Source organism: Peromyscus leucopus, chromosome 3, assembly GCF_004664715.2.
Source record: "Peromyscus leucopus breed LL Stock chromosome 3, UCI_PerLeu_2.1, whole genome shotgun sequence".
In the NCBI taxonomy this organism is placed as follows: domain Eukaryota; kingdom Metazoa; phylum Chordata; class Mammalia; order Rodentia; family Cricetidae; genus Peromyscus; species Peromyscus leucopus.
The window spans coordinates 145,698,794-145,712,281 of record NC_051065.1 but is presented as its reverse complement, the minus strand read 5'-3'; the positions used below and the strand labels follow the sequence as shown (position 1 = coordinate 145,712,281).

At 49.5% G+C, this 13,488-nt stretch overlaps 1 protein-coding gene across 1 annotated transcript in view; it reads left to right on the top strand.

The window, feature by feature from the left end:
• Vwf (von Willebrand factor) overlaps positions 1 to 13,488 on the top strand; it is a 137,184-nt gene that overhangs the window by 68,773 nt on the left and 54,923 nt on the right. Inside the window, 4 exon segments of the mRNA XM_028892286.2 lie at positions 4,664 to 4,767; positions 6,160 to 6,298; positions 9,787 to 9,921; positions 12,241 to 12,387. Coding sequence (XP_028748119.1) covers positions 4,664 to 4,767; positions 6,160 to 6,298; positions 9,787 to 9,921; positions 12,241 to 12,387 — 525 coding nt within the window.

The following is a 13,488-nucleotide window of genomic DNA, read 5'->3' as shown; positions in this document are numbered from 1 at the left end:
AGGTGTTGGGAGTGTGTCTTAGTTCCTGTTCTGTTGCTGTGATATAAGACACCATGGCCAAGACAACTTGTTGAAGAAAGAGTTTATTTGGGGTTACAGTTCCGGGGTTTGAGTCCGTGACCATCGTGGGGGGCATAGCAGCAGGCGGGCAGGCGTGGTGCTGGAGCAGTAACTGAGAACTCACATCCTTATCTGCAGGTAGCAGGCAGAGAGGAAGAGCTAACTAAGAATGGCGTGGGCTTTTGAGACCTCAGAGCCCACCCCCAGTGACATCCCTCCTCCAACAAGGCCACACCTCCTAATTCTCCCAAATAGCCCCACCAACTGGGGACTAGGCATTAAAATGATGAACCTATGGTGGCTTTTCTCATTCAACCACCACAGGATATAAGTCAGTGCAAGCAAGGCCCTGGGTTCACCTCCAAGCATTCCAACAACAAAAACCAAACAACATCCCAAACAAACAAACATGGAAAAAAAAAAGCCCACAAGTACAGTCTCCAGCCAGTTTTCATCACATGTGACAGACATGACATTGCAGCCTGTTTCTGCATTCTCCTTGTCCCAGGTCATCTCTGGCCCTGGCCTCTCTCTGAGTGGTCATTGTCTTCATCTAAAAACCATGTTTCCTACTTTAAGGAAATGTCCATGTCCCCTCTAAGCCTAGAAACACTCATTTGAAGATGTGGGAGGCAAGGAGGGAGGCCTTCTCTTTGCCAGCGTCCCCGGCCTGGCCCCTGCTCAGAGCAAAGCCTTCTGTTGTACCCACAGGCCGCAGCAGACTGTCAGCCCCTGCAGCTGCTCCCAGGGTCTCCTTACAGGGACCTTCGTTTCCTGACCTGTAAAACTGGGCTAGAAGGATTTGGAGGGAAGGTTAGAGATGACAGATGCTCACTGTCCTTTGTAGGTGGTGTCATAGTCAGGTCATGGAGATAAAAACATGGATGGTGGTCAGGGCTTCCCAAGTCTTTTATTGATTGTTTTGAAGTTTTAAGACAGGCTTCATTCTGTCGTGCAGGCTGGCCTGGAACTTACAAGGTAGCCCAGGCTCAGCCCTTTAGTTTAGTTGGAAAATGCTCCTGAACTTTTTGCCTGGCGCAGCCACTTCTTTACGTTAGGATATTACCAAATTTTGCCACTAGTCAGCAGCAGAGCACAACCCATGGCCCTGCTGTCTCCTCCAGCCACAGCGTGGCTCTTAGTAAGAGCCTAGGGCAGAACCAGGACCCTTCAACCCCCCTGGTCCCCCAAGCCTCAGGCAGGGACACCGGCTTGCAGATATTTAGGCCTCTGAGGAAAGTGTAGCATGTTGTCTGAGAGATGGTGATTTATCCTTTGAAACCTGGCAGCTACACCTTTCAGACTGGTACCCTGGTCTGCAGGTACTAGTGATGTCCTGCTGCTGTGAAGGATGATCACACTCCTGATCCTTGGATGGACTGAAAGACATAGATAGTTCTTTTTAAAACTAGATCCAACATACAGGTCCCATCTAGAGTGAGCTTCATTTTGGGGGCACCAGAGTTTTTATGGGCCCTTGTGCATGTTAGGTGAGTGCTGTGTCAGGTTGTAAATGTTGATAAGATCCAAGAAAACCCATCTCTGTCAAAAAATACTTCCTCTGTTCACAACTTGTCACCCAACCAGACTCACTGACATATGATGGGCATATGCTCATTTTGGTCCATGAGCCAGACCTTTAACAAAGCCTACAGCATGATAGGAAGAGTCATTTACGTGTTAGTGTGAGTAATCTGATCAGATTGCCTTCCTCCTGACCATCATGTGTTTGACTCCAGCTACACTCAGCTGTGAATCCTGATCGAGTAGAGTCATGGGGGATGGGTGAAGGTAGCATTTGGGAGACAGGTCTGTGTGGTGTCACCTATGGTGATGAGTAAGGGGGATTTCCAGAGAAGGGTGGCAAAGCAAATTTTTTTTTCCTTGCCTCATGATTGTTCTTGGAACTGACTGAGGACGATGTTTTCAGCTTGGACAATGCTTATTGAACAATCGCAAGTTGATAACCTGTTGGAGGTGGGGGTGGTAATTCCTGCCACACTTTCTGAAGTCTTCTACAGGTTTCATAAATCTTATCTCAGTACCACTGTAGAATTCTCAAAGGACATGCTGGACAGAGACGGATGCCTTCATGTCAAGCCATGACTTGCTGCACAGCTCAGTTATGGGCTGTTTACCTGGCTTGCCCACTTCCTGGCCAGTCCCCCTCCCCATGCCCTGCTTCCTCCTTTGTCTTTGTGGTTCTCAGTTGCCAGGGTTTCTTTAAGGCTTTGGGGTTCTCAGGGTGCTTTTGACCAGGCTCTTATATATCATCTCTCTCCAGTCAGGAAGTTTTCACCAGTGCCTGGAAACCCTCCTCCTCTCCTTTTTGGTCATGGTTTGCCTCCTCACCGGCTCCATCCTATGGAACACTGAGCCCCGATCTTGATGCTGCAGCCTGCCAGTTAGTGACGTGGTTTTACTAACACAAGCCAGGGCAGAGAGGAGAGTGTGCACGGCCAGTGAGAAGTCAGAGGAGGAGGGTTCACTAGCACAGTGGTGGCGGTGCTGTCTTATCACAGAGCTGGATTTGAGTGTTATGTACACTGGAGGAGGGCTGGGCACATGGACCCACCTAGATGAAGTGGGAGCAGAGAGATCCTGGACTGAGAGGTGAGCACTGCCAGGATGCACACAAGGAGGCCTGGGAAGCCCTCCTCAAGCCTACTTGCAGGTGCCGTGCAGAGCATGTCCCGCAGAGGTGAGACACCATGTGAGCAGGGCTCTATGATTCCCTTCCCACAAAGGCTTGTTACTCACCTCCACTAACTGTAGGAGTAAGCATGGGTCAGCCATTCTTATGGTAGCCACTAGGTGGCAGACTTCAGACTGAAATTTAACCTGACAAAGTTTGGAGGCTGTGGGCAGGAACCTTTACTGTGAACCTTGGAAGGCTCTGAAGAGAGACTTTGCACCCCCCTCCTTGCTCCTACCAACCCGCTGCCTTCTCTGCTGATCTCCTAAGCTCCTTGTATTCTAAGAACTGTGGTCCCAGGCTTAAGCACTACCAAGGACACAGTGGGCTGGGATATTCCTAGGTCTTTGGACCAATAATGATGCCCCATCATTTAGAGGACATGCATGGGACTTGGGGACACCTCCTGAGGCTGACAGATATGGTGCTAAGTGGAGAATAGTATTCTTTCTATCTCTTGGTACACATATGTGTGCACACACAATTTTAACCTATGATTCTGATGTGGAAATCCTTTGCATACACATATTCCCAGGACTTAGTTTAATGTGAAGGTCTAGGAACTCAAGCTTGCAGGGGAAGTTCACCAGATCACTGGAGTGAGAGTCATCTAGACCAGGTACCTCTCCCTGTTAGCTAGGTAGTTTTGGAGCCCAGCAGCTGGGAGCCTTCACCTAGGTGGTCCCAAGGGACAAGAGAGGGTGACGGGGGAGAAGGTATGATCAAAGTACATTGTATCGCATCCCAGGTGAGGTCCGCCCAGGGCAGGTATCCAAGGCTGCTTCTTGGTTGAGGTGGTAGTGGATCATGGTGGGGTCAGGGTGGGCTTGGCAGTGCTTCTTCAGTCCACCAAGTCAGCAGGTCTGGTTTCTTTCTCCACCCACTTGTCTCTAGACGACCCAGGAAGTGCAGCATGCTCTGGAGTCACTTCCCGAGGGGGTGAGGAGGGAGAGAGAGACAGCTATCTACCCTCTGTAGATAGCTGTCAGAGCATCAGGGCTGGAAGAGGTGACCTTAGGAGGAGGATCACCTGATGCGCATGTCTTGGACATGCTTTTAGCCAGACTTTGATATGTCTCCTCTGCCCTGTCTTCAGCCTCTCCTCCAGGGTACTAAATGCTTATTAATTCTCATCAAACATGAGATCTATTTTAAAATTATAAATATGACATATACTCATCAAGAAACATTGTTGAAAAAAAATAAAACTAAAAAGAAAAATTTATCTCACAGCTCACTACCTAGAGGCAACCTCCCTACTTCCTTCTAGCTCTGGTTAACAACAAAGTCTGTATTACATACACGTGAAATTGGGACTTCATATGTCTAGAGTTTTCCTCCCCATTTTAAAAACTAATGGCTTACATAGGCATTGCTCACCTCATTAAAGAGTCCTGTGAAGGACTCTCTCCCACACCACAGCAAACCGGCTCCCAGGAATCGCTTAAGAATGGCATCATTTGCCTGCCTCTGAATACTTGACTTTATTTTTTTCTCTTTGAGTTCATTGGTAAACACTTCTTTAGTCTCCATCCGTAACTCCCGTGTCCTCTGGAGACATCCTTTGCGTGTCGTGGCTGGGTCTGGGATATGCGCTCCCAGGACTTCTGACATGGGTTTCTAAAATCTTTTTGCAAACGTGCCCCAAGTTATGTCACCTAGGAGGTCAGAAGCAGTTGTGTCTTTGATTGACAGGGAGACACGGTGTAGAAGGCGCCAGTGCCTGCCAGCGCCAGCCTGGTGTTGACCCCTGCCCTGGCTAGCGGGCCGCAGGGGTTGCTCTGCCTCACTCCCTCTCTTCATGCTGGGCTCCTGGCAGGCTTGAGCTCCACAATGCTTCGTCAGCAGTGATGGGTATCAGTTCCTGTGGCCCTGGAGACACGAATCACTGGAGTTCTTTACCCGTAGGTCCGTCATGAAAACAAGTGTGTGGCCTTGGAGCGGTGCCCCTGCTTCCACCAGGGCCACGAGTATGCCCCAGGAGATACAGTGAAGATCGGCTGCAACACCTGGTGAGGCTCTGGGTACGCCGTGGGGACCAGCCATCAAGGTGGCATGCGGGTGTGTGGGACACAGGACTTTGGCACTTGTCCTCACACCCTGGGGAACCTTCCTGCTCTTTTCCTTGCTCCGCCTCTGTTTCCCCATCTGTGAAATGCACCTTCCCATCACGGCCTCAGCCATGCACCTGTTTCCTACAGATAGGCAATTCTGTTCTCGGAGAGTTTTCTTCCACAGAGGCTCACAGTGACCAGGCTGTAGGGAGGGTTGTTGAAAAGGTCCCCTCAACCCTCCCTCTTTCTTCCTTCTTTTTAAAAATTTATTGTTATTAATTGTACAAGGTAATGGTTTCATTTTGACATTTACACACGTGCATATAATGTGCTCTGCTTATATACTCTCCTGCGTCACCTTCTCTTGTCCCTCTCCCTGCTCCTACTGTTCCTTCCCCTCCCCCACATAGCCCCCCTTCTTTTGTATCTTTTAAATAAATGTAGACCGTGCATATGAGAGAAAACATGATAACTGTCTTTCTGAGTCTGGCTTAATTCGCTTAACGTGACGATCTCCAGGTGTTCCATCGTGCAAAGGATATATTTTGTTCTTGAGGCCGAATCTCAAGGCCCATCTCTTCCCACAGGCCCTGCACTGCACGCGAGTGTTCTGAGAGTGAGGAGGCCGTGGTGGTTCCTTCTGCCTCCTTTGGCTGTCCTGCACAGGCTCCCTTACACTCACCCCACCTTTCACTCTGGGCTATAGACAATCTCAGGGGCCCCTGTGGATGGAGATGGGGGAGGGGATGAGCGCCTGAGGTCTGAGCTCACCACCTCTGACGCATGAGTGGGCTTCCCGAGATCAGCTCTGGTTAAGGGCAGCAAGGGGTAGGACATGTGGCTGGCAAATTGGTATAGAAATAAACACATAACCACACACACGAAACCGCTCCTGGCAGACTCGCCCACCCGTTCTATTTTCCAGTCTCAGAATGCCCCTGCTGAGATCTCTGTCGGTCTGTCTGTGATACGGTGGCCCTATGGCCAGTCTCGGGCACTCTGTAATGTTTAGGGTGAGGCCACACTTTAGTGAGTCTATGGCAGATGGTTTGGAGAGCCCCCACCTTCTCTTCTGCTTCCTGGCTCACCCTGGACACCCACGTTACGCCGTACCTCTCTTTCCTCCTCGAAACTAGAGAGCAGTGTGACCTCCCTTTCTCCTGCGGACCCTGTGCTTGGCCTCTAAGGCCCATATGCTCCTTCCACAGGCTGCAAATGCTCAGCTTCTTGAGGCCTCCTCGGTGACTGCCTGGTGTCTTCTGGTCTCCCGCAGCCTCCTTGTTCCCTAAGACCCAGCTGAGCCCCTGGCACCCACGGTGCAAACCAGTCACGCTTGGTTGCTTTTCCTAGTGTCTGCCGGGACCGGAGGTGGAACTGCACGAACCACGTGTGCGATGCCACCTGCTCTGCCATTGGCATGGCCCACTACATCACCTTCGACGGACTCAAGTACCTGTTCCCTGGGGAATGCCAGTATGTTCTGGTCCAGGTGAGACAGAGAGGGGGTACCATCCATCTCTAACAGAGCAGGACATGCTGGCTGCGGTCTGGGAGTTTCTGGGTCAGATTCTGCTTATGGAAAGAACATTTGGTTTTGTCAGGGTAATTTTCTAACCCCCCCTCAAGGGTGCCTTGCCAGGAGCCATCCCCAGTGGTGGATGGATCCTGTAGAGGGTTGTAAGGAGTTGGCTGGGGAGGAAAGTGAGCCAGGCCATGGTGGTCGGGAGAATCTTGCAGCCTGACTGACTGGCAGCCAGAGTGTTTCTTTATTTATACAGAATTTAGTTAGCAAGGATACATTCATGATGTTCCAAAACATAGATCATATCACTTTTGTTTTTGGACATGTGTTTCACTTCCCTTTGCTCATCTTTTAGTCATTATTAATAAACTATGAGAGAACAGAATTATCATTTCCAATCATTTTCCTTCAAGTTTTGACATCATTAATAAACAGAGTTATTATTCTTACTCATTAACCCCATAACCCAATTTTTTGAGAATCTAGAGGCATATGACAGCCTGTTCTCATGATGGTAGCTTTGGTTACTTCAAGGACACTAGACCAAAACAAAATCTTCACCACCCTGGGCATTTTGCCATGTCCCAAGCAGTGTATTATTAACTTTTAGTGGTCAGAGTGCCCAGGAAAAATCCTCAGGCAAAAGCTGCTGCAGTTATTATTCAAATTCTGACATAATACAATCAATATTCACATTTATATCCTTATAGAATTTGTCTATATGTCTAATCCTGGCATCCTATTGTTCCTTGGTCATATGACATTATAGTGGCTCTACATGAGCTAACTTCTAAGAGAGGGAGGTCCTGACACCTCATACTTTTATCATCTTTCTACTCCATACTTTGTTCATCAATGTCTCTGTGGGGCAGAGTTGTATGCCATGTAATTGTCTGAGTGTACAGTGGGAAGAGGTTTGTACTCTCAACTGCGGACAATTCCTCTAGCCCACCGAATCTTGTTGAGCTTTTTGAGTTTACTTAGTTTTGAATATTTTGTTCCTGTGTATGTACAGGGACAGACGTTTCAAAAATGTCTCGTAGCCTCATGAAGAAACCTCTGGCTTCTTTATGTGTCACAACCTCCAAGGTGTAAGGAAGACCTTCAAGTAGATAAGGATAGCTCCCTCAAAGTGTGTGGGGGAATAGCATGTTCAGGACTTTCCTGGGTGAGCTTAGAACAGCATTCCTGAGAGAAGGCATAAATGATTCATAAGGAATTTTCCATCAATCCAATATCCCCAAATTGTGCAAATATTAAAAGTGCCCCAAGTATGCAACAGGTGGAGATGAGAACCAAAGGTAGCATGGCAGCCATCATGGGGCTCAGCTCTGCTGGATCTTTGTCAAGCAGCTGTGCTGGCTTTCTGACTTCTGCCATTCCATCCAGATGTGGTCGTGCCAGTGCCTGAAGGTATAGGAAGTTTAAGAACAGAATTTAATTTTCTGAGCTGGTTTGGTGTGGGGTACAGCCACCCTTAGGTCATTTTAGCACTGATATAGATCAGAGAAAGATGGCTCTTCGCTTTGGTGGACACCCAAACCAGGATACAAAACAAGCGTATGGTCTGGAAGGGGGTTCCTGAAAACAGGATCGCTTGCTCCAGAAGGTCTGCCAGCCAGGGGATGCTAGCGAGTGGTTAGTGCCTCAGCTAAATCCGTTGCTCTGGAAGCTGATAGGCGTGTTGACCCTTGAAGCTAGTGCTAAGACGGAGCCAGTGGGGAAGCTCTGATCCTGGCTGGATTTCACCCTCCTGATAGCCTATTACTATGAAGTGTCCCTGGGCAGAGGGATTGCCTGAATGATCCCTAGAGTTTGCAGTCTGACCTGTGGTCCTACTGGAACTTGCCACCCTTTTTTACCTCTAAGCTGGTCAGTCTCACGTGGTGAGGAGGGGAAGCTGGGGTCACCGGAGGCTGGGGTCACAGGTGCCCCTCAGCCCAGCAGGAAGAACATAGGACATCCTAGGTGGGGAGTCCCTGCCAGCCCCTGTACCTCCCTATCCCTACTTTTCGAGGTTTTCTTGCTGGGTGACACCAGATGATCCATGAAGGAGGACAAGTGCTTTCCTCAGAGCTGAGTACTGTGTGCTCTGTGAGACATTGAACTCATGCAGTTTCTGGGGGAGGGGGCTGCTTAGAGTGATCTGAAGGTTCAAAGCCAGAGAGGGAGCTGCAGGGTCTCTGTGTCAGGTATTACTGATAACCAGGGTTACTATGTGCAGAGCATGTCAGGCATTACTGGTAACCAGGGTTACCATGTGCAGGACATGTCAGGCATTATTGGTAACCAGGGTTACCATGTGCAGAGCATGCTAGGAGAGGGTAGGACCCCTGGGGCACCAGCCAAGCTGGCCTCACACACCCCAGCTCGCCCAGGGCGGTAGTGCATTGGGGAGACAGTGCGTGCACACCTTGAAATGGCTTTTCTGATGCCTCTGGCCTGGGTGTCCCCCTAGAGCTTCCCCACAGGCTCCCTGTCTTAGCATCAAAAGACGGGGCAGCACTAGCTTCAAGGGTCAATGCATCTATCAGCTTCCAGAGCAACGGATTTAGCTGAGGCACTAGCCACTCCCTAGCATCCCCTGGCTGGCAGGCCTTCTGGAGCAAGCGATCCTGTTTTCAGGAACTCCCTTCCAGACCATGTGCTTGTTTTGATCCTCTTTCCTCTCCTGGGGCCCACCCTTGGGGGCATCATTAGGCTTTGTCCTTCAGAAAGCCAGCTGGTGACAAGAACAAGCCCACATCTGCAGCCTTGTTCTGCTTCTAACCTGTGTGATCAGGAACCATGTTCCCCCAACAGAGCCAGGAAGTGGACTAATGCTCCACTTACAATCAGCCCAGCTGTGTTTTCTGTATTTCTTTGTGTGAGTACATGTATGTATGCATGCATATGGATATGGATAGACATGAACAGGTACACATTTTATAAGTACATACCTATATATGTGTACAGGTATGTACCTGTGTATGCATGTTTATTTATGATATATATGTGTTTATGCATGTGTATTGTTGTATGCTTGTGCAGGTACATGTATATATGTGTATACATGTATAGGTGTATTTGTGAGTATGTATGTGCATGTGGAAGAGTATATGAATATGCGCACATGTTTGTGTTTGTATATGCATGTGTGTATATATGTGTATTTATATGGGTAGGTGTATGCGTCTATATGTATTTGCATGTGGACATACATGCTGACTCCTCTAGTTCCCCTGTTCCACTTTGCGTTTATTACTATGTCACCATGCTGACCATGGGTATCAGGCTCACCTGTGAGGGCTGAGGATGGATACCTGAGAGAGTTCACCTGTAGATACCTCTCCCTTTCCCCCACATGCACAGCACATCTGATGATATTCTACGACGTGTTCAAAGACCCCAGAGGTCACGATGTCATCTTCTGGGAGAAGGGATAATCTCTCTCTCCTGGTGCCTTCTTTCCCCAGGATTACTGTGGCGGGAACCCGGGGACCTTCCGGATCCTGGTGGGAAATGAAGGATGCAGTTATCCTTCAGTGAAGTGTAAGAAGCGGGTCACCATCCTGGTGGAAGGAGGGGAGATTGAGCTGTTTGATGGAGAGGTGAGTGCCAGCTTCTTCCCCTTTCCCGTATGTCCCTTTCTTGTCCCTCTGGTTATTAGGAGTGTTTACCAGGTGTTCATTTAGAGCTGTGCGGGTAGAATGTGCAGCCACTGTGGAGAATGAGGTCCAGCAGTGTCAGCTGGTCCTGGATTGTTATGCTGTGAGCAGAGCAATTGGCAGGCCAATACTGCTAGTGTGAGCCAGTTGTGGTTCAGGTGTGGGTATGTGTGTGGGAGAGGATGCACAATGACCTTTGCTTATGAATAGGAGGCAGTGCTGACCGGGGGAGGTGGGCGGAGCATGGCAGGCAGGAGGAGTTTCCCTTCTGTGAACAGTGGTCCTTCTTAGCCACAGAGGGACGAAACCCCTGGTGGATGCCTGAAGTCACAGACAGTACAGAACCCAGTATGTTCTATTATGTATATCGGTGATGTCTTAGTTAGGATTTCTATTGCTGTGATGAAACACCATGACCAAAAGAGAAGTTGGGGAGGAAAGGGTTTATTTGGCTTATACTTCTATATCACTGTTCATTATCAAAGGAAGTCAGGACAGGAGCTTAAGCAGGACAGGATCCCGGAGGCCGGAGTTGATGCAGAGGCCATGGAGGGGTGCTGCTCACTGGCTTGCTTTTCATGGCTTGCTCAGCCTGCTTTCTTAGAGATCCCAGGACCACCAACTAGGGATGGTACCACACACAATGGGCTGGGCCCCTCCCTGACTAATCTCCAATTAAGAAAATACCTTATAGCTGAATCTTATGGAGGCATTTTCTCAACTGAGGTTCCCTCCTCTCTGATGACCTTAGCTTGTGTCAAGTTGACATAAAACTCGAGCACAGATGATAATGTTTGATTATTAAGTAGAGAGAATAAGGCATTAATGTTGACTAATAATAAAGTAGAACAATGACCATAATATGTTGTGATGGAAGTTATTTGGAAACTTAATCACTATTCTGGAGTTTTCCATTCAGTACTTTTGTAATCAATTGAAACTACGGTAAGCGAAACAAATGATCTGTGGGGGCTCCTGCATGTGTCTATTGAAGGAACATTATGGGGTGCTTTTTAGTTACTTTATGTATTAAGGATTTTCTTAAGATCATGTGGTGCCAGGGATGGATCCCAGGGCCTGGGCATGCTGATTAAGCACTCTCCTACTGAGCTACACCCCCAGCTCTTCAGTTTGATATTTTTGACAAGCTGAAAAGAGAAACAGAAGCAGCAGATGCAGCCTCTGGATCGTGTCAACCTGAGAAGTGGTTAAGTGTAGCTCTCCAGGCTCCACCTCAAAGCCATGCCTCAGTAGATCGGGATGGAGCCCTGGAATCTATGTTTGGAGTGACTGGTTGTTCCTGGGTCACAGATCTGATTCAGCTGGTTTGGATATGAACCGCACTACAGACTCCCAAGACTGGGTTCATTTGCTCCCGTGGCCTCGGCCTGCTCCCTGGTGTTTTGTTAACACCCACCCTTGACAGCTGGGGACTGGAAGTGCATTTTCTATAGAGAGGCAAGAAAAGCTGTTCAGCAAGTGTGCTGACTAGGAGCCAGGAGTGTCGGCTCTACTTCAGAGTTCACTTCTATCCAGGACAGATGATAGCGGTGAGCCTGCACAGGAGAGGGCAGATCTACGAGGGGGAGGATCTGCAGACATGATGAGCTCCGCGTGAGGCATGCTCCTCAGGAGGTCTGTGAAGAGTGACAGGTTCTTGGTCTCAGCCTCCGCTTTATGAACCCGACCGTCAGCCAGCCGAGTGCTCTGTGGTTGGCTTCGAGGGTCGGTCAGTGGCGATGCCTCTGGCAGGGCGAGGAGTTCAGGCCAGACTTCTAGAAGCTCTTGCCTGGCGCATGGAACTTCACAGTCCCCGTCCTGCAGTCTTGACTCCTGGCGGCAGTCACTCTAGAGGACAGAGGGCGGTAGGACACAAGAGAAATGAGTTGGGGGGCTCACTGTTACAGATGGGTTGATTTTTTACCCATGTAACTAGAGGTGGTTAAAATCAGGGCCACGTTAAAAAGCAAGCCACGGACTGGTGGAGTTGATGACCAAGGGTCAGAATGCCCTCCCTTCTTAGGAGGTCTGTTCCATTGTGCCCTGCCATCTTGTCATCATGGGAGAGCGGTGGGTCAGACGGATGCAGCAGAAAAGCCCCAGTGCAGTGCTGGCCTCGGGGAGTTCTGATAGAAGGTGGCTGGTGAGGTCGAGGGCCAGCTCTGGTGTGGGTGGGCAAGACAGACGGACAAACTGTGTGGAGAGAGGGAGCCCTGGCCTCTGACCTGCTTCACCTCATGTTCTGGTTCCTTCCTTCTTCAGGTGAACGTGCGGAAGCCCCTGAAAGATGAGTCTCACTTTGAGATGGTGGAGTCTGGTCGGTACGTCATCCTGCTGCTGGGTCAAGCCCTCTCCGTGGTCTGGGACCACCACCTCAGCATCTCCGTGGTCCTGAAGCATACACACCAGGTCAGCGGCCCTTCTTCCCTGTCACTCATGTGGACTGTCCTCAGCTCTCTAAGTAGTGACCTCCCCGTTGTCTGGGAGGACAGTGGCTCTCTGGTCCGGCCTCCTTGCTCCCCACACAAGGAAAGCTAAGTAAGTAGTCATGGAGGCTGGCTGCACACAGGCAGGACAGAGGCAGCTTTGACAATGTGTGACAATGTCTTGACTGGCCCAGCAAGGCACATGTTTTGCTTGCACAGAGGAGGCAGAGCAAGGGTAGGCAGGGTGACTCTTCTTTAGGTTACTTAACCCAAAGAGGCAAATTAAGCACACATAATATTAAATCATCACCATCTATTCTGGGATGTTGTCTCATCAATGAGCCCAGGCTAGTACACACGCTCACATGCATGCATATGTGTGTACATGCATGTGTTCATGTTCATGTACATGTGGAGGCCGGCCAGTGGGTAATCTCAGGCATCATTCCCCAGGAACCATTCACTTTGTGTTCTTAGTTAGTCTTTCACTGGGACCTGGGATTGCTCACCAGTCAGGCTGGGTTAGCTGGCCAGTGAGCCTTGGGGACTTACTACCTCTGCCCCTGACCCTGGGGTCACGAGTGCACACCACTATAACTGTCCTTTGCACATGGGTGCTGGGATTCAACTCAGGGCCTCATGCTTGTGTGGCAAGCGCTTCACCATCTGATTTACTTCCCCGGGTCCCAGGTTAGCCCTTTTGGAGAGCGCTTTGTTAATCTGCTGAGGATCTCCTCTTGGGAAAGATGACGGTGTGTGTGTAGGTTGCCACAGTTTTGGGGTTTTGATGGTATCATTAAGTGGTGTGAATATGACAAGGGCTCTGTTTATTCTTGTTGAGAGTGGCCTGCAGACCATCTCTGACAGGGCTCTCTATGTCCCCATTGTCAATGTCAGTGAGGGCTGCTCAGCCTGTGCTTCCCCGAGGCAGCCCGTTCCAATTCTAGAGAGGTCTAACAATCTTGACCATGTTTCTACTCAGTGTATTGACTGTTCCAGGCACTGCAGGTAGAGCAAGGGCAAAAAAATCAGGTGTGTGTGTGCGTGTGTGTGTGTGTGTGTGTGTGTGTGTGTGTGTGTGTGT